Genomic DNA, 21,497 nt, shown 5'->3' on the forward strand with positions numbered 1-21,497 from the left:
CCTTCATGGGGCATTTCGAGGTTCCTCATCATCCCCCCTCTAACTTCCAGAACATTCCATAGGTTCTTCTCTTTTAACACCGATTAGTTCTCTGTTTTGCATTAGGGTGAACTGTGCCCCTGTTTCAATTAACTCTCTGAGCTTGGGGCTTTCGTCAAAGGCATCATTATATCTCTCTGGGGAGGAAGCCCAGGGCCTGGCGAGAAATTCCATAAATGTTTGAGTGCCTGAGAGGCAGCAGGGCAGCGGGCCGCAGTGAACAAGAACAAGGGCCCTAGAGCCCACTCTGTGGGTGCAGTCCCAGTTCTGTCTTTCATTAGCTATGTGATCTTAGGCAAGTCACTTACCTCTTCATGCCTGGGAGTACTGACCTGAAAGATGGAAATCATTGATAATAGCACCTACATCATAAGGTTGAGGATTAGATAAGTTAATGTGTGTAGGACAGAAGCTGCCACGTGTTAGGAGTTTCATAGCTGTTGACTATTATTATACCAGCATCTCATAAAGGACCTTTTTCCTGGTGTGGCCTCCACAAATATTTGTGGGGTTTTTTGTTTGTTTGTTTTTTTGCGGGGGGAAGGTTTTTTTGGCTGCGCTGCGTGGCATGCAGGACCTTAGTTCCCCGATCAGGGTTTGAACCCAGGCCCTTGGCAGTGAAAGCGTGGAGTCCTAACTACTGGACCATCAGGGAATTCCCCATAAATATTTGTTAAGCTGAACTGAAAAGACTATATCCTCACCTCTCATTATATGCTCAGCAGGTTTCTCAAATTCTCTCATTCCTAATTCATTCTCTGGAGTGAAGACATTGTGCCTTATTAAAACGCAAATGTTGTCCTCTTCAAATGTTATGTGAACACTTTCTGTGTAAAAGGACTTGCACAGGAATACCCTCTGTGGTCTTAAAAGGAAAATGAGGATGCTCTCCAAAGCATATTGTTAAGTGCAAAGAGCAAAATATAAAACCCTGAGTCTAGTATGCTACCATTTATGGAGAAAACAAAAGCTAGGGAGAGGGGTATACATAGGAAGAGAGGACTTACCTATGTAGTCACAGACCCTCTTCAGGAGCCCCAGGAAATTGGTCTCAGGGAGGTCTCCAGGGAGTGGATTTTGGTGGCGAGGATGGGGGGTGGGAGGGGGACTTCCTTTTATTGTATGACATTTTTAAAAAATATATATATTTTTTATTATGGTAAAATATACATAACATAAATGTTATCATTTTTAGCATACAATTCAGTAGCATTAAGCACATTCACGGTGCTATGTAATTCTCACCACTTTTTAAGAGCTTTTTCATCATTCCAAAGAGAAACTATACCCATTAAACTCTTAACTCCCCGGGACTTCCCTGGTGGTCCAGCAGTTAAGACTCTGTGCTCCCAATGCAGGGGGTCTGAGTTCGATCCCTGGTTGGGGAACTAGATCACACATGCATGCTGCAACTAAGAGTCCGCGTGTAGCAACTAAGAAGCCCGCATGCTGCAACTAAAGATCCCATGTGCCACAACTAAGACCTGGTGCAGCCAAAATAAATAAATAAATAATAAAGAAAATAAAATTAAAAAAATAAAGAGCAAAAGTGTTAATTTAAAAAATAAATAAATAAACACTAACTCCTCATTCTTTCCTCCCCTCCAGCCCCTGGTAACCTTTATTCTATTATACTTTCTTTATGAATCTGTCTTTTCTAGTACCTTATGTAAATGGAATCATATAATATTTGTCTTTTTGGGTCTGGCTTATTTCACTTAGCATAATGTCTTCAGGGTTCCTCCATGTTGTAGCACGTTTCGGTACTTCATTCTTTTTTATGGCCGAATAATGTTCAGACGTATATTATCGCATATAGCCATACTTATCACATCTTAGTTATGCATTCATCTATTGGTAGACACTTGGGTTGTTGCCACTTTCGGCTATTGTGAATAATGCTGCTATTAAACATGAACATTCATGTTTAAGTACCTGTTTTCAAACCTTTTGGATATATACCTAGGGGAGGAATTGCTGGATCATATGGTAATTCTATGATTAATTTTTTGAGGAATCATCAAACTGTTTTCCATAGTGGCTACATCACTTTACATTTCCATCAGCAGTGCGCAAGGATTCCAATTTGTCCACGTCTTTCTGCATATGCTTTGATAGATTTTAATTTGTTATGATATCAAAGTATTACATATTCAAATCAGAAATAAGCATTTTAAAAAAGACATTGTGCTAAAGAGGTTAGGGTATGCGAGTCAAAGGACAAGACAACAGCAATAAAACCAAAAGCAGCCCTGATATTCAGAAGGACTGCATGACTCAGAATCCAGAGGGTTGAATTTTAGTCTTTGCATTTAATTGGCAGCATTGCTACACCCCTCTTTGGGACTTGGTTTCCTTGGGGGTCAAATAAAAGCGTTGGATTAGGTACCCCTGAGTTCCCTTCCTGCTCTATGAGCTGAGGATCCCACATAGATAGGTCCCAAGAGAAGTGTGGACAACGCCCCCCGGTAGGTGGATTCTCCATGTGTATCTCCCACCGCCCTTACCCGAGGGCTTCCACTGGCTTAGGCGCTGCAGGAGACTTGGTGGATGGGGCGAGAGCAGTGGGGCTCTTTATTGCTTGGCTCCCTGATGGCATTGCCATCTCTATGAATACAGCTCCTGCCAGGCGCACCCTCAACTGGGCTCCTGAGACGTAGTTTCCTTCCCTTGTGTCTTTAGGCCTAGAGGTGGTGTATTCATTTTCCAGGGCTGCCGTAACAAAGTACCACAAACTGGGGGGCTTAAACAACTGAAACATATTGTCTCATAGTTCTGGACGCTAGAAGTCTGGGACTGAGGTGTTGGCGGGGTTGGTTCCTTCTGAGGTCTGAGAGAGGCATCTGTTCCCTGCTTCTCTCCTAGTTTCTGGTGGTTTGCTGCCCAGTTTTGGTGCCTCTTGGTTTGTAGAAGCATCATCCTGATCTCTGCCTTCACCTTCACATGGCGTCTCTCTGGATGTGTCTGTGTCCAGATTTCCCCCTCTTCCTAGGACACTAGTCATACTGTATTATGATATCCTAATGACCTCTTTTTTTTTTTTTTGCGGTACGCGGGCCTCTCACTGTTGTGGCCTCTACCGTTGTGGAGAACAGGCTCCGGACGCGCAGGCTCAGCGGCCATGGCTCACGGGCCCAGCCGCTCCGCAGCATGTGGGATCTTCCCGGACCGGGGCACAAACCCGCGTCCCCTGCATCGGCAGGCGGACTCTCAACCACTGCGACACCAGGGAAGCCCCTAATGACCTCTTTTAATTTGATGATCTATGCAAAGACCCCAGCTCCAAATAAGGTCACATTCTGAGGCACTGGGGGTTAGAAATCCAACATACCTTTTTTGGTGGGGCAGGGAGGATACAATTCAGCCCATAACAGGTGCCTCCTTTTCCCGTGTTGGTTTCCCAAGTCCTGCCCACACCGTCATTCAGTTTCTCACCATCCCAGCTGAGCATGTCTTCTGTGTCTTGCAGGGACCCATCAAGCCTTAGCACTCTGGTCATTTGCTTTTGTCTGTTTTTCAAAAAAATAGCCCTGATCTTTATTTCCTGGTGTTGCTGTTGGAGAATTTCACGGCTGCCTGACACCCCTGTTCTCTGTGTGGTACTGCTGTCATCACCTTGGCCTTGTCCCTGGGAGCTTGAGGCACGTGGAGGGAAAGGACGTCTGTGTGTGTAGGAGGAGAGGGTTCACAATATGTCACATCTGCTTTAAAGTTCCTGTCAAAGCAGCCTCCTTAAGGAAGAAGTAATGGTTAAGTGTGTCCAGGTAGGTAAAGGAACTAGGAATTTCATCCCCCCCAAACTCCCAGACCCTTGAAGGATCCACCTGGGGGTGTTCAGCATAAAGAAGCCATGGAGGGAAGATGATAAATCTTCAAACACCTGAGGGTCCCACATGGGTATAGTGATGAGGTCAATCTGTCTATTTCTATAGAGAGACGGATACATGACCCAATATAAGTAAGAGATTTCTGAGAAACGTGTTCAAATGTAATGGCTTCCATGTGAGTCATAAGCCCTTCAATCACGGGAAGTATTCAAATAGGAGCTGGATGGTGATTCTTGCCTTAGTTAGAAGCCCGGGCTGGCAATCTCTCTGGCCTCTTCCTACTGGGAAATGCCATGATTGTAAAAATGGAACTTGGAGTTCCCTTCAGCTTGCTCTGCTCCCTGAAGATAGAATGCTCAGATATGGGGTCTTCCCTGGTGGTCCAGTGGTTCAGAATCCACCTGCCAACGCAGGGGACGCGGGTTTGATCCCTGGTCGGGGAACTAGGATCCCACTTGCCGTGGGGCAACTAAGCCTGCGTGCTGCAACTACTAGCCCGCGCACACTCTGGAGCCCGCGCACCACAACTAGAGAGAAGGCTGCGCGCCACAAGGAAAGATCCCACCTGCCGCAGCTAAGACCTGACGCAGCCAAATAAATAAATAAATATTTAAAAAAAGAATGCTCAGATCTGCAAGGCTGCACACTGCTTTCAGCTACAGGAGCTCCTAAGAAGGTAGAAAAACTCAAACTTTCCAGACCAGTTGCCCCAGAGGTTGTCTTCCTGCCCAAATAGGTGGTTATGAAAGCTGAGACAAGCCTTAGCCAGCGTCCAGTGCCCACACCCATGCCCACACCCATGTATGGCTCCAGGAGGCTATGAAGAGCACACTCCTTGGAAACTGTGACAGACTCCAGCTATCAGCTTTGATCTGAACCCTGGGGGTGGTCTGGGCCGCTTCCTCTGCTCCTTGGATTCTGGGCTTCCTGCATCCTGTGTGGCCTCCTCTAATTTCAAAGTAACTTGAAGACTCTTGGGTCTTCGTTGCCCTGGCAGAGCTGACTTGTCACTGTCAGCTCACCTCTGGTCACGCCTCCCCATCAATCAATACCATTTACCACCATGGGCTTGGCAGGTGGAGATGAGAGTGGGAGTAGTTTTTCATCAATCACAACAACAAAAAGATTAAGGAGAGTAGATTAGCAGATTAAAAAAAAAAATCACAACTCATGTAAGTTACATAAGGATTTCAAAATCAGGAGCTTATGCTTAAAGCCAGAGAGTATTAGAAGAACATCAACAAAAATTAATCAAAATCTGTTTCTTTGAGCGAATTGTTTGACAAGGCTGTTATAATATTTGAATCCTGCTAGACAAAAATCTTTACTTTCTTTTTTTTTTTTCTTTACTTTCTTAAAGGGTCTTTAAATGTAACTTACTAAGTCTTTGAATAACTGAGAATGTGATGCATTAAAGCATTGCTTTATTGTTGTTTCTCTACAAAATAATAACTCTGGTCCCCATATGTGTGCAAATGGTAATCATTCCCTCATGGCTTCCCTTCTTCGCTTCAGGAGCCTCTGGCTCACCCAGAATCATGAATCGTGCTCAGATAATGCCCAGAATGTCAAGCATGGTCTTGTGGGTGTCATGGCACAAAATAAGAAAAAGGAAGAGGCGTCACTTCTCAATTCCCAGTAATACAAAACCATACAATCTGCTTTGAAATTTTCAGTGGGTTGAAGTTATGTCGGCCGGTCCTACAGAGTGGACCAGGGTCATGAGAGAAAGAGATGGGGGCTCCGGGCAGGCCTCTCTGAGGAGGGAAGCATTGAGCTGAGATCTGATTGACACATGGGAGTCAGGCTTGAAATGCTTTGGGGGCTGAGCATTCCGGGTGGAAGGAACTGTAAGGTGGTTTAGTAAGTCCTGACAAGTGAGTTATTTAAGACGTGAATGTTGACATATTTGTATTGACATCATTCATTCACCAAATATTATCCATCATGTGCCAGGAACTGTTGAAGACACTTGGACGACGTTAGGCTGGAGTATCCTTTGCGGAGGCAGCAAGAACATTGCATGACAGTCCTGGTGTCTTTTGTTCCTGCTGCTCTGCCCTGTCTCCTGGGGTGTGCAGCTCAGCCGCCCCCCGGGAGCTGGCCTGCCTATTCCCCCAAGGGTGGTGAAAGAGGCTTGCCTCCCAGGACTTGGCCTGTAGTTTTCCAGTGATGAACAAATCTCCTGATTCTGGTGTTCAGGATTAGGAAGCCTATTTTCTGGCAAATAGAAGTCACATTCTCCATTATCATTTCTTTTTTTTTTCTTAATAAATTTATTTATTTATTTTTGGCTGTGTTGGGTCTTCATTGCTGCGCATGGGCTTTCTCTAATTGCGGCGAGTGGGGGCTACTCTTTGTTGTGGAGCATGGGCTCTAGGTGCGCAGGCTTCAGTAGTTGTGGCACGCAGGCTCAGTAGTTGTGGCTCGAGGGCTCTAGAGCTCAGGCTCAGTAGTTGTGGCACTCGGGCTTAGTTGCTCCGCGGCCTGTGGGATACTCCCGGACCAGGGATTGAACCTGTGTCCCCCGCATTGGCAGGCGGATTCTTAACCACTGTGCCACCAGGGAATTCCCTCCATTATCACTTCTCACAAAGGAAAAAGTAATACACTGACCTCCATCTGCCTGATTTCTCTTTCTTTCTCTTGAGGTGGGGGTCGGGAGGTACTGGGCTCCCCTACCAAAAGTGGGCAAGACACTTGAATTCTAGTGTGGAGAGACAAAAAAAACAAGTAAAGAAATAAATAAAGAAGATCATCTCAGAAAGAGAGAAACACTTTGAAGAAAATAAAGCAGAATGATGTGAGAGTGAGAGAGATGGAGCAAGCGAGGGCTGGGGCACTGGGCAGGTCTCTCTGAGGAGGGGAGCTTTGAGCTGAGATCTGATTGACACATAGGAGCCAGGCTTGACAAGCTCTGGGGGCTGAGCGTTCCAGGCAGAGGGAACTGTAAGTGCAAAAGCCCATGAGGGGGCTTCCCTGGTGGCACAGTGGTTGAGAGTCCGCCTGCCGATGCAGGGGACACGGGTTCGTGCCCCGGTCCGGGAAGATCCCACATGCCGCGGAGCGGCTGGGCCCGTGAGCCATGGCCGCTGAGCCTGCGCGTCCGGAGCCTGTGCTCCGCAGCGGGAGAGGCCACAACAGTGAGAGGCCCGCGTACCGCTAAAAAAAAAAAAAAAAAAAAAAAAGCCCATGAGGTGTGTTGGGATGATTCACAGACGCCAGAGTTCTGTAGGCCAAGTTAAAAGTTTGGATTTTGTTCAACTTTTAATGGGAAGCCGTTGGAGGATTTTATGTAAGGGAGTGACATGATCTTATATTTTGATTTCAAAACGTAAAAAAAAAAATCTACTTCCTAGAGGCATAATTCACATACCATAAAATTACTTATTTTAAGTGGACAGCTGATGAATTTTGATGAAAATGTTCCATTTTAATATGTGTTTCTCACTTAGTCTGACTTTCAGCATCTCTTCCTGAGGTTATTCACAGACTTAAGCTACAAGCATCTGAGCACCATTGTGGACCCCGGCCTCACCTGGGGATGTGGCAAGAGCCCCAAGAAGAAGGCAATGATGCTTCGAGGGATATGGGACCCTGGGCGCTGGGATTTTTGGCCTCTCCAAGACGTTTCAAGTCCTATGGAAGTATCAGAGAACCCCCCATAACAAGAAACCACTGAGACCTTGGACAAGGATATCGGCAGCAACCACAGGAGACTGGGGGTCGGAGACCCCTCCCCCCATTTTCTGGCATCAGTAGGCCTCCCTAGTTCTGATGGGTCTCTGAGGTTGGGGTGTGGTAAAGTGGGTGATGGGGGGGTACCTAACACTGATGGATGGCATTTCCTACCAGTTCAGTGAAATGTGCAGGTTGGGGTGGAATAAGGTGGGGAGTAGAGGAAAATTGGAGTTGAAATTAGTCTGTGCAAACTGTAAAATGGGGATAATAATATTACCTCTCTCATAGAGTTATTATGAGGATTAAGTGAGATAAAAATACAAGTAAATAATTTAGAGTCTGACACATAGTAAGCGTCCAGCAGATGTTAGCTCCTATTATTACTATTTAGCTTTTCCCTGTCTGCTGACCAGAGGTTAGCTGTTCCTGTTTTGTATAAGTGACATGCTGTGAAGTGGCTTTGCATGTGATGAGTCTTCTACTCCTCATTTCACATGTGTGAAATGGGCTGACAGAAGAGACCAACATGAACGGCTTCACCTTCACGGCCCCCAGCAGACGCATCCCAGAGTTACCAGGGAGTCATGTGATGAAAGATTGAAGGATGGAGCGTCCGGGAGGGCTACTTGTGAACCGTTCTCACAGAGCCAGGCTCTGTGCCGTCTGCTCTGCCCAGTGGTCCCCAGCCCCTGCCCCTCCATGGCCTAATGGTCACTCGCTTTAAGTTTGGGGAAACTTAAAGCTGGGGTCCCTTATCGGCAGGTTCTGGGGCAATGGGTGGGGAGAGGCTGTGGATCTCTGAAGTTCACAGACAGTCCCCACCCTCACACTCCTTTATTTTCAAGTTGTGCTTATGTGTTAATTACAAAAGTAAACCAAACTCACTATAAAAACAGCCAACACCACAGTGCGTAAAGGTAAAGGCAAAAATTCTTCTCCAGCTGCTCCCCTGCCCCAGTCCACTTCCCAGACGTCAACCCTGTGACTAGACTAGTGGAGGCCACAGGTCCTGGGGGCCCTCTCACCCCGCTTCTGTCTAGGCCTTTAATCCTGAGTCCTAATGTGTGAGAGCCTCCGTTCTTTACACCTGCACACCCTCTAGTGTGGGTGCTTTGTATAGGCGAGGTGAGGACACAGAGATAGAGGCAGGTGGCAGGCATGGCCCCTGTAAGTCAGGATCTGAATTCTTGGTCTCAACTAGGTCCACCAGACCTTGACTAGTGAGGTTGGCTTTTCTAACCCCAGTGCTGAGAGGATATTTGGAACAAAGCTACCTGCTAAAAAAAAAAAAAAAGAAGAAAGAAAAGAAAAAAGACACCAACTTTATTACAATAGCAGCCCTAACAAGTCAAAAGCAGCCTTTTCAGCTATAGGTAATAATAATAACCTGATAATAACGACGATAATAACCATTTATGGGGTCCCTTATTAAGTGCCAGGCGTTGCCTCAAGTCGTTTATTTATATTCGTTGGTCTAATTCTCACAGCAACATTCCCCAGAAGTAGTGCTATTAATCTTTCTCTTTTCTAGAAGAGACACTGGTGCTTGGGGTGTTGACTGAAGGAGACAGGACGTGCAGTGGTTAGCGGCTCAGGCTCTGGAGCCCAGACCACCTGGGCGAGCCCTCCTGGTTCTGCCACTTCCCAGCTGTGTGACCTTGGACTGAGGTTATAAAACGGCCCGTGACTCAGTTTCCTCTCTTGTACAATGGGATGATGACAGAATCTCCCTCACAGGGTGGCTGCGAGGATTCAGTGAGTTAGTGTGTCCAGTGCCCGGCACAGAGAAGGCACTCAATACGTGTGGGCGTGAGGACTAAATGATGGGCCCCAGTCTCAACTAGTGATTGACCGAGGAGGAATTTAAAGCCAGGTCTGCAGGTTCTCAAGGCTTGTGGGCTCACCTGCTATGGAATGCTGCCAACCTGGAGCCCACAAGCTCCTCCCCTCCAAGTCTTGGGTTCTCAGGAGGCTCAGATCTCCCTGATGTGAAGATGTGTCCCCTCTGAAAAGCCAGTGATTCCTAGTGGGTGGTGAGAGGTAGAGAAGACTGTTAGGCCAGCCTCTCCTGGCCATGGTTGGAAGGCCTCCAAGTCCCTGCCCTGATCAGCGCTTGGCAGGGAGGATAGGGATTCTCTACCCTTCTGGGGAATCCATTGCTGTTCCTAATTAGGGTTGTGATGCAAAGACTCAAATACCCCCAATATGGCGAATGATATGACTGCTGGGGGACCCATGAAAGCACAGAGAGGAAGGGAGGCTACCTCCCAAGTGTGGTAGCTGCTGTAAGAGAGACCGTCAGACATGACTCCCTGGAGTGGTGCTGTCCAACCTATGAGGTGAGGGTGAGGACATTCCAGGCAGAGGGCTAGTGTGAGCAAAGGCAGAGAGGCTAAGAAAGCAGCTGAGAAGGGACTGGGCTTGAGGCAGGAGGCAGCAAATGCAGAGGCTGCAGTGGCCAGCAGTGGTCAGAACTTGGAGATCTTTGTGTAATCTGTCAAAGGGCTTCAACTTACTTTGGCCGCAAATGGGGAACCAGTGAAGAGTTATGAAGGGAGGAGGTGACTCTGGGAAGGTTTTGTCATCTGTCGAACGGGATAACAGTGGTATCTGCCTCATAGGGAGGATTAAGAGAGATGATCCGTATAAAGTACTCAGAATGGCACCTAGAAAATGCTCATTAAATGTCAGTGATGGCTGCCACTGCTGCTGGTACTGTCCTGTTGGGAAGAGCAAAAGCAAAGTTGCAGGCCCCCAAGGCAGTACACTGAGTGAGCGAGGCTTCACCGGGTGGATGGAGGCCAAGACCAGCCTTACGTGGATATCCAGCAGGCCATGGACTTGTCTGCCTGCTAGAGACTAAAACCCAAGCTCCTTGGTGTGGCTTATAGTCCTGTGTGTTGTGGCCCCTCCTGGCCTCTCTTTCTCACTCGCTAGGCTCCCGCCACCTTGTCTTCTTCCTGATCTTCAAACATGCCCAGCCTGGGCCTTTGCTCTTGCTGTTCCCTCTGTCTGGAATGCCCTTCCCTCATATCTTCTAATGGCTGACACTTTCTTGTCATAAAGCTCTTGGTTCAAATGTCACTTCCTCTGAAAAGCCTTTTCTGAGCCTCAGCACATCAGCCTTATCAGAGAAAGTGATCTTATTTGCTTTCCTGTTCAGTGTCTGTTTCTCCCTGTCCCCTCGATACAGGCTGAATTGTGTACCCCTCCATCCAAATTCATTTGTTGAAGTCCTAACACCCAGTACTCAGAACGCGCCTATCTGGAGTTAGGACCTTTAAAGAGGTGATTACGCTAAAATGAGGCCCTTAGGGCAGGCCCTGATCCAATCAGACTGGTGTCCTTACCAGAAGAGGAAATTTGGACACACAGAGAAGGGTGCATGCACAGAGGGACAACCATGGGACGAGGCAGCAAGCCAAGGAGAGAGGTTTCAGGAGAAATCAATTGTTTCGGCATCTTGATCTTGGACTTCCAGCCTCTACAACTGTGATTGCATAAATTTCTGTGTTTAAGCTACCCAGTTTGTGGTATTTTGTTATGGTGGTGTATTAGCAAATGAATGCACTCTTAGACGTAAATTCCATGAGGGCACAGATTACGTCTTCCTTGTATACCATGGTGTCCCTAACTACTTGAACACTGACTAGCACACAGAGACCTTCAATACATGTTTGTCAGAAAAATGAAGACTGTGAGATGACCTTTATTAGAGATTTATTCCTTATAAGCTGTTCCTGGGAGGGGTGGCCTGTCAGCCTTGTGATCAGCTATTAGCAAAATGGAGTGGATTCAGTGAGCTGATGCCTCCCTGGAGGCAGAGTCTAGGGGCTGAGGGGAGGGGTACCTCACAAAGTTCTAATGGTAAAAGGCAGGAGGACAGACCCAGGGCAATTTCCATTACAGGGCTGGTTGGGTAAGTGCTACAGGACTGTGGGGTCTAGGCAGTGAAGCAGAGACACTGGGGCAGAAAGGAGCTGGGAGAAGTCAGAGGCAGGGCCTATCAGACGGGGTTTATCGGGCTATTGGCTCAGGCCTTACATTCCATCGAGGCCCTCAAATTTAGTCTTTTATAAATTTACTTATTGAATTTATTTATTTTATTTTTGGCTGCATTGGGTCTTCATTGCTGTGTGCGGGCTCTCTCCAGTTGCAGTGGGTGGGGGCCACTCCTTGCTGTGGCGCGCGGGCCTCTCAGTGCGGTGGCCTCTCTTGTTGTGGAGCACAGGCTCCAGGCATGCGGGCTTCAGTAGTTGTGGCACGCGGGCTTCAGTAGTTGTGGCACGTGGGCTTCAGTAGTTGTGGCTTGCAGGCTCTAGAGCACAGGCTCAATAGTTGTGGTGCACGGGCTTAGTTGCTCCGTGGCATGTGGGATCTTCCCGGACCAGGGCTCGAACCTGTGTCTCCTGCATTGGCAGGCGGATTCTTAACCACTGCGCCACCAGGGAAGCCCAAATTTAGTCTTTTGACATTATCTCCAGAAGAGAATACAACTAGTCACAGACCACCCCCAGTACGCTTGAAAAAAGATGCTCATTTGTACGGCTGTAATTACAAAATGCAAATATCAAGAATATTCTAGAACCCATCTTTCAAAACCCACCTACAGCATCTGACACTCCTGGCAACACTGTCTTCACTTGGCTTCCTTCTCAGTCTCCTCTGTTGCTTCCCATTCATCTCGTCCCTCATCCCTAACCGTTTATTTCCAGAAGGCAGCCAGAGCGAGCCCTCGGTACCTTTGCACCTGAATTTCCTCTGCTGGAACCCTCTTCCTCAAAACTGACTCCCTTACTTCTTTCAAGTTCTTGCCTGGACGTGACTTTCTCAGTGAGGTCTCTTACCCACCACCTTATTTAAAACTGCACTACCTCCAAACTTCTATCCCTCTTCCCTCCTTACCACTTGCTACCAAAAGACCTCCCACATGTATTTCTCAGTTAGTGTTTGTCTCCCCCGAAATGGAGGTCAGCTCCAGGAGGGCAGAGGTTTGTCTCATGTTAACTACCATACCTCTGTTGTCTAGAACAGTGCCTGACACATAGTGAACCCTCGTAAATTATCTGAATGAATGTCGAGAAGTTTAATGACTTTTCAATTTTTCGTGTTCGCATTTAAAATTTATAGAGCATCTTACAAAGGAGCATGGACCATTTAAAGGTGAGAGTTTAAAACTTTTTTTTAAAGAGTCTATATATTTAGTAACTACTGTGGGCATCAACATAACAGCTAAACTAAGGGGAAGAGTAGTCATTCAAGGCATGTTTCTTTAATTAATGACCCTTTGGAGTGTGGTTGACGTGCGCGTAGTCTGCAACGGTGCAGCAGCTTGGTTGTAGTGCTAGAAGAAGCCCCAGGTGTGCGCTGGCTCAGATACCACCACTGCAGACCTGTTAGTTGAGTCGAATCCAACGCGGATAAGTTACAGCTGCGAAAAGACACGACTCCACCACCGAGACCCAGCTTCAGCCTCAGCCGCGCCTGAGGCCCGACCGCGCAGCCGCAGAACTAGGTGGGCGGGCCTGCGCAACCGCAGAAAAAGCCGGTGGCCGGGGGTCCAGCTCAGTCTCGCTCAGTTTCCCGCCCGGCCTGGTCCCCGCTTTCTTCGCCGCCGCGGGTGAGGCCGGCTTCGCTGCACCGGTATCGGACCACTAGCCCTCTTCTCCTGAGCTGTCGCCATCATGCTGCTGCCTGTGTTCACCCTGAAACTGCGCCACAAAATCAGCCCCCGCATGGTGGCCGTAGGGCGCTACGACGGGACTCACCCGTGCCTGGCGGCCGCTACCCAAGCAGGCAAGGTAACCGCTCCCCCAAGTTCCCACCCGCACGGGGCCCGGGCCCCTGGAGTCCCCACGACCTCTGCCCGCTAGGTCCCTGCAGTCCAGCTCCTCATTCTCAGGCTCCTCCCCCAGCCAGGGTTGCCCGGCAACCTCCGTAGCTCTCCATCCTGCGCACACATGAATAATCACGCAGAACGGCTTTTCTGAGCAGTTAACTTGTCTTCAGGCACTTAGACTCGGACAATGTTGGTGTCTCTCTACAGACAGGGAGCTTACGGAAGAGAAGACCCCAGAGGGGGAATGGCTTAGGGTTAGCAGTAATGGCAGACCCCAGATTAGAGCCCAGGGCGTCTGCCCTTCGCTCTGGAACTCCTGCTATCTCAGACTGCCTCTCAGAGCCAACAACTTTACGGGGGGCGGGGGGGGGGAATCACAAAGACGCTTAATTTAAGTGATTAAAATTGCACTTTCGGTCTTTATCCACGTACAGTCACGTCTCTCCCTATAATTTATTTACTAAGTACCTTTTGGGGGCTTACTATGTGCCGGGTGCTGGGCAAGGTGTGGGAATCACAGAGATGAAAAAGATATGGTCATTCAGCATTCACCAGACTTACTGGACACCTCCTTCGTGCTAGATCTTGGGGATTCAGAGATAAAGTTGGAGTCCTGACTTTCAGAAAGCTTATAGTCCAGAAGGACAGCAGACAAGGCAAATCAAGAAACTGTGTGTTGACGGAGGCATGCCCCCAAACCGTGGAATACTATGACGCCACGCGTAATAACTTCTAACAGGTGCAAAGCCTTATTACGTTAATCATCTCAGTATCCTTGCTAAATTGCCAACCGCTGCCATATAGCACAGGTGTCGTAGATTGTGGCTCCGGTACCTACTAAGTTCATGACCTTGAGCAAGGTACTTAGTATCTACCGCATAGGGTTGCTAAGAGGATTAAGTAAGTTACTACTGATACATGTCCTGCGCTTGGCATATAGGCAGTGGTCACTAACTGTTAGCTGTTATTTTCTTCTTATTACTCCCACTTTACTGATTAGAAATAATGGTTCAGAGAGGTTCAAAGCAATGTTTGAGGCTGTTCAACTGGAAAGCGGTAGAAATGAGATTAGAGTGCATGTTCTCTGACCCAGTGTGGATTTAATAAGCTAACATTTATATAGTGATTTACAGTTTTCGAGACACTGCCACCTATGTTGTGTGTTTTCTCATATGCCATGCCTTGGGGTACATAAGGAAAAAGTAGTGATTCAGTTTCATTAAGTTGTGTGACGGAGGAAAGCACTTAGCATAGAGCCTCGTACGTAATGATGTTAGTAGGCACTGACAAATACCAAGAATTCATATTGGTTCTGCTGTAGGTGCACAGCAGCCACATAAGTGGGTTGAAAAGATCCCATTGATATTAGCTCAGCCCCTGATTTATTGAGGGCTTGCTATGTGCTGGGCACTGTTCTTAGCTGTGCAGTTACAAGGGTGAAGGTGACAGACAAGTCTCATCCCCTTGGAGGTTACTTTGAGAGGGGAAGCCAGATAGTTAACAGAAACACACACACTGTCTCCATGGGAGAAAAACAGAGTAAGGGGTTGGGGGTGATGGGAGATTGCTATTTTAGACAGGGTGATCAGATAGGCCCCTGATAACTGTGGATCAGAGGTTTGAAGCAAATGAGGAAACCAGCCCTGCAGATAGGGGGAGTAAGTGTATCAGCAAGTACAAAGGCTCTGAGGTAGAGATATACTTGGTGTGTTCCAGAAACACAAGAAAGTTGCTGGGGCTGGAATGGATTGAGGGAAGCAGTGGGGTAGCCAGCAGCTGGATCATATAGGGCCTTGTAGGCCACCGTAAAGACCTTGGTTTTAATAAAGTACGTGATGGGATTCGGTTTATGTTTTAGATAAAGGATTACTGGCTGGTGCTGCAACAGAGCTGCAGGGAGGGGAGTATAGGAGTGGAAGCGGGAAGATCAGGCAGAGGCTTCTATGGAAGCACTTTCATTAGAATGTGACCTGGAGTGGGAGGCAGGGACGCTTGACTCTAAGTCTCTTTCTGAAGATGGGGGGAAAAAAAGGGAGAGAGAGAGAAGTTCCTGTGTCCTGTGTAATTGGACACTTTACATTCAGAACTTCAAAAACAAATCTGAAGTTCTGACCTGATCTTTTATCTTTAGACTTAAAGAAAAAATTGGTACTATTTTATGATCCAAATAATACACAAATATATTTTCCTTTAAAAACAAACATTGCAGGTAAGGCTAAAGCCCTCCTTGACTGTCGGGCTCCGTGTCTCTAAAAACAGGATTTTGTCATTTTCAGTGGGACTCTGTTGTGAATGGGGGGCTGACTTACTGGGATCTGGTCTCTGAACCTGAGCAAGGATGTTTTAAAAAGGGGTTTCTTGCAGGATGAACATTAGTTCATCGGGGGACAGGTTTCCTCTCACCATGGAATTGGAGGGCCTAGTTGGAATTTATATTGTCAGCAACACCCCCTCAGCCAGAACAGATATGTGAACTTCAGCCAGTCCTTTGGCTGAAGGCACTGGGAGTGATCTGTTTGTTGTGTGACTGAGCCTGAGGGACAGGTGAGTCTCCAGGGCACTGATTGCTGTATGCAGAGAACAAACAGCAGGAGGGGAACTAGGGAGAAACCAGACTCCTGGGACTCTTGCTCATGACAGCAACCTCCAAACTCTTTTCATCCCAATAACAGTGAACATGAAGTCCACAGGTTATTTTTCCTCCAGTTCTTTCTCAGCCTGTCTAATTACTAGAAGACTTTGTAAGAATTCTTTTGTTCAGAACTGTTATAAAAGGAAGGAAGATGTGGCTAGAGATTACTGGAGCCAGACACCAGGCTTGCATCTTAGCCCTGTCACTTATCAGTGGTGAGACCTTGGGAAAGGGCCTTAACCCTTCTGACCTCCTCTGTATATCAGGAGGACCAAATGTTGTTGTGAGGACCAAATGCAGTAATGTTGATAAAAGCATGTTGTAAAGTATTACACAAATGAGAACATGAACACAGTATTCAGTAGCTACACACACTATCTCTATGTTTCTAACCAATCTTTTAAAAATTATTTTTTGTCGAATAGGTTACCTTGTTTAGATAATAATTTAAAACTAATCCTGCTTGGATTTAAAACCGAGTCTCCTAAAACTGAGTTCCTCTGCTGAGTTTCTAATTAACTTCTCTATCCCAAACTTTGTTGCCTTTCTTGTTCCACACCTGTTCCTCCTCAGGATTGAGGATTATCAAAGAAAAGCAGGCATTGTAACCAAGCTGGACCCTATGGGGCCTTCCTGGGACAGACCCCTCCCCTCCCCGTCCTCTACCTGCCTCTTGTTTGTAGAAAAGCTTTAGTCTCCCAGGCCTGCCCTGAGTCTCAGAAGGCTGGCTCAAGAGTTAATTATTAGGAATGGGAAGATGGAGAAACAAGCTGTTGAGCTGGGAAACTGGCAACAATTTAGACTCTAAACCAGCCATAAAGCGTCACGGGGAGCTCCCAGCTCCCAGTTCCCTGAAAGCTATAAAAGTCTGACACACATTCTTAAGCTGTTTTTACAGGGAGCAGACTCCTACCAGATGAAAACTGCTGATCACAAGCACATAGACCCCAGACCGGTTGAAGCCAGAAGATAGGTGATGCTTGAAACTTCAGCTTGTGGCCAACCAATCCAGGAATTGTGCACGAGCTGCTCATGCACCCTGCGGATCCCTCCCTCACACTACCTTTAAAACCTTTGTCTCCTAACTGGCAACTTGGAGGTGGTCTTAGGACATTAGTGCACCATCTTCCCAGGTTGCTGGCCTCTTGAGTAAAGCAAAGTTTCCTTTTCCACCAACGCTTGTCTCTCGAGTATTGGCCGTTTGAGTGGAGCAACCAGACTGGCCTCGCCTGGTTACAGGTTTATACCAAGGGGTGAAATGCTCATTTAACATTAGCAAATTTTAGAACTAGAAGGGGCTTAAGGCATCTCTAGTGCGGTTTCTCATCCTTTTCTTTTTTTCCATATTGCCTCCCATGGAGCTTTTTTCAGAAAATTAAAATTTCCCTAATGAAATTTTAATACCACAGATGTGCAGTGTATCAGTTTTTATAGAGACCCTTTGGAGGCTACAAGCCATTCTAATGTATAAGATCCCCCCCACCCCAAACCCAGCCACGCGTCTTGAGAGCAATATCTGAGAATGCATGTGTTAGTCTAAACCTCCTTTTACAGAAGCCCAAGGAAATTTAAAGATTTGTAGGGATACTCAGATGATTGTTTATGACAGCTGAAACTGCTAAATTCATTACCTTTGAGCTAATTATTTAATTCTGTCTTACTAGTATAGACTATGAAAGCCTTCAAGAAGCTTGCTTTGTGTGACTCAGTTTAGGTTTGTAAGAAAAATCTACTACCTACGAGTTTTAAGGGTTAGGAAGTGAACTAGTTAGGTGCTTGGATGGAAGATACTAAAGGAAGTGTTTATTATTCTATTTTCTCTGATCTTCGTGTGTAGCAATCACATGGTAGCTGGTAGCAGCTTCCTACAGGTTGACCAGGAAAAGGATGGTTTGTAAGAGTGCTTTAACACTCTACTGGTGGGTAGTATATAAGCTGCCCTGGGAAGCAACAACTAGATCTTGGCTATTACCTTGTTCTTTATAAGGCTAAGAACCACTGGGTTTCCACAGTTTGCAGTGACTGAAAGCCAGCCATGCACAGAACTGTGTATGGGCGTTTTAAGTTTTGTAGATGATTAAAGTCACTTCTTGTTAATGTTGATATCTGTTAATAACCTGAGTCTTTTTTAAAAAGATGTATGTTAATTTTACATTTTTGGTATTTTAAGGGGATGTAATTAACTGTTTTTGTTTTAGGTTTTTATTCACAACCCTCATACCCGGAGCCAGCATTTCAGTGCATCCAGGGTCTTCCAGAGCCCCCTGGAGTCTGATGTTTCACTTCTCAACATTAACCAGGCAGTCAGCTGCCTGACTGCAGGAGTATTGAACCCTGAACTTGGCTATGATGCTCTTTTAGTGGGGACACAGACTAATCTTCTGGCTTATGATGTCTACAATAATTCAGATTTGTTCTACAGAGAGGCAAGTATACCCCTTTATAACCATAAAACTTCCGTTACCCATTAGTGTCCACTTTTTCTTTTTTATGATTAAAAGAGATCAGACATTTATTTTGGATTTTTATGTGGTTGTTGTAGTTAAAAAAACATGCGGATTTTGCCATTTACATCTCCTTTGTGTACTTGACATTTATTTGGTCATGGTTGGTAACCACTTTTTGACACTCCAGTTTATCTCTCAGGAGGTATATCTGTGCTACTACCATCTGTCAAGATTTGCCATTGAGAGTTCTGCCAACAGCCAGGGAGCCAGCAAACAGGACTCCTGGTGGCTTTGCATTAAAGTTTAGTATAGTAGTTTCTAGGAGGAGCACTTACTGTAGCCTGCCATCTACAGGCTACTGCAACTTTAATACTCAGATAATCCAAATTTATTATAGAAAAGATATAGAAGCAAAATAAAAATAATTATGCATGGTTTCTTCATTTGGAAATAGCACTTAACTCTTGAATTGAGTTATCCCGACTTTTTACTAAGTATTTGTGAGTGATTTTTTTTTTTTTTTACAAAATGGGATCACACTATATATATGTAGCCTTTTACTTTTTTTCTGTAATAGCTTTATTAAGATATAATTCATATACCATACAATTCACCTATTTAAAGTATACAATTCAGTGGTTTATTCAGAGAGTTGTGTAACTACACCACAATCAATTATAGAACATTTTCATTATTCCAGAAAAAACCCATACCCATTAGGAGTCCCTCCCCATTTTCCCCCAACCTCTCATCCTTAAGCAACCACCAGTCTACTTTCTGTCTCCATAGATTTGCCTATTCTGGACATTTTCTTTTATAAATTTATTTATTTTATTTATTTATTTTTGGCTGTGTTGGGTCTTCGTTGCTGCGCGCAGGCTTTTCTCTAGTTGCGGGGAAGGGGGGATACTCTTCGTTGCAGTGCATGGGCTTCTCATTGCAGTGGCTTCTCTTGTTGCGGAGCATGGGCTCTAGGCGCGTGGGCTTCAGTAGTTGTGGTGCGCAGGCTCAGTAATTGTGACGCATGGGTTTAGTTGCTCCACGGCATGTGGGATCTTCCTGGACCGGGGCTCAAACCCGTGTCCCCTGCATTGGCAGGAGGATTCTTAACCACTGCACCACCAGGGAAGCCCTATTCTGGACATTTTGTTACATGTATCATACTTCATTCTTTTTATGGCTGAGTTATTTTCCATTGTATGTATAAACAACATTTTATTTATCCATTCATCATTTAATAGACATTTGGGTTGCTTCTACTCCCTGGATATTATATGTGGCCTTTTTATTCAGAAATATGTGTACTGTATCGAACTTTATATTGAAGTTACTATATATCTATGCTTTATTCTTATTGGGTCTATAGTATTTCATTGTGTTAAAATATATCAGAATTTGTTTAACCCTTTCCATATTGTTTCATATTTATGTTATTTCCATAGTTTCTCTATTACAATTGATAATTTCATAAGCATATATCTTTGCCAACTTCTCTGATTATTTCCTAAGGGTAAGTTCTTAGAAATGAAGTTTTTTTCCTTTGGTATTTTTTAATTGAGGTAAAATGTACATACAGTGAGATACACAAACCTTAAGTGTTCAGTTCAATGAGTTTTGATCCCTGTAATCAACACCCCCCAATAAAAATATATCGGGGGTGTTATGGAAGCATCTTATGGAAAAACCGGAACGAACAACTTTTTGGCCAACCCAGTAGAACATTTTCATCACTTCAGAAAATTTTGCTGTGCCCCATTCCAGTCAATTCCTATTCCCTATAGATATTCACTGTTTTGATTTCTGTCACCTTAGACTAGTTTTCCCTGTTCTTGAACTTCATACAAATGGAATCATACAGAATGTACTCTTTGGTGTCTGGCTTCTTTCACTTAACGTCTGTGAGAATCATACTTGTTGTTGCATTTAGCAGTAGTTCTTTTTTTTTTTTTAATATTTATTGTGGCTGCGCCGGGTCTTAGTTGTAGCATGCGGGCTCTTAGTTGCAGCATGTGGGCTCTTAGTTGCGGCATGCTGACTCTTAGTTGCTACATGCGTGTGTGCTATAGTTCCCCAAGCAGGGATCGAACCCGGGCCCACTGCATTGGGAGCATGGCATCTTACCCACTGGACAACCAGGGAAGTCCCTACCAGTTCTTTCTTGTTGCCGAATAGTAATTCCATTGTGTGAATATGCCACAATTTGTTTATTGTTCTGTTGATGGACATGTGGCATGGACATCCGGGTTGTTTCCAGGTTGGGGCAATTATGGATAAAATTGCTGTAAACATTTTTGTCCTAGTCTTTTTGTGGACATATGTTTTAGTTCATCTTGGGTGAATACCTAGGAGTAGTTGTACCGTTTTACACTTCCATCAGCAATGTGTGAGAGTTCCATTTGCTCCACATTTCTTGTCAGCATTTGGTGTTGCCAGTCTTTGTAATTTGAGTCATTTTAGTAGGTGTGAAGCAGTATCTTACTGTGGTTTCATTTTGCATTTTCCTTGTGACCAGTGATGTAGAACACTTTTTCTTGTGCTTTTTTTTATTGGTATGTCTTCTTTTGTGAATCATCTGTCTTTTGCCTATTTTTATTGGTAGTTTGGGTGTATTATTGATTCGTAGATGGTCTTTGGATATACTGGGTACAAGTTCTCTGTCAGATTCATGTAAAATAAATATTTTCTCTCAATACGTGGCTCATTCCAATAGGTAGGTATCTTCTGATGAGCAAAAGTTTTCAATTTTGATGAAGTCTTGCTGATCAATTTTTTCTTTAATGGTTAGTGCTCTTTCTGTCCTAAGAAATCTTTGCCTATTTCAGTGTGACAAAGATACTGTTGTATTTTTGTATAAGACTGAAATTGAGTTTAGGACTGTATTAGGATTCTTCAGAGAAACAGAACCAATAGGATGTGTATATATAGAGAGAGAGGGAGTGGAGATGGATTTATTTTAAGGAATTGGCTCATGCACTTGTGGAGGCTGGCAAGTCCAAAATTTGCAGGGTATGCCAGCAGGATAGAGACAGAGG

General features: G+C 45.5%; 1 protein-coding gene and 1 long non-coding RNA gene across 8 annotated transcripts in view; both read left to right on the forward strand.

The window, feature by feature from the left end:
* The window catches only part of LOC137215586 (uncharacterized), an 84,892-nt gene extending 73,823 nt beyond the window's left edge, over positions 1-11,069 (forward strand). For 2 of the 3 annotated variants that reach the window (XR_010939332.1, XR_010939335.1), the window contains one exon: positions 7,322-11,069. This is a non-coding gene — a long non-coding RNA (uncharacterized lncRNA). The remainder of the gene's footprint in view (positions 1-7,321) is intronic. The other variant, XR_010939333.1, reaches the window with a different exon arrangement.
* Positions 11,070-13,069: 2,000 nt separating this feature from the next.
* BBS2 (Bardet-Biedl syndrome 2) overlaps positions 13,070-21,497 on the forward strand; it is a 31,705-nt gene continuing 23,277 nt past the window's right edge. For 2 of the 5 annotated variants that reach the window (XM_067719835.1, XM_067719836.1), the window contains exons 1-2: positions 13,070-13,348; positions 18,217-18,448. In XM_067719835.1, the coding sequence (XP_067575936.1) occupies positions 13,232-13,348; positions 18,217-18,448 (349 nt within the window). In that variant the 5' untranslated portion in view covers positions 13,070-13,231. The remainder of the gene's footprint in view (positions 13,349-18,216; positions 18,449-21,497) is intronic. The other 3 variants (XM_067719833.1, XM_067719834.1, XM_067719832.1) reach the window with 3 other exon arrangements.

Source organism: Pseudorca crassidens, chromosome 20, assembly GCF_039906515.1.
Source record: "Pseudorca crassidens isolate mPseCra1 chromosome 20, mPseCra1.hap1, whole genome shotgun sequence".
NCBI lineage: Eukaryota > Metazoa > Chordata > Mammalia > Artiodactyla > Delphinidae > Pseudorca > Pseudorca crassidens.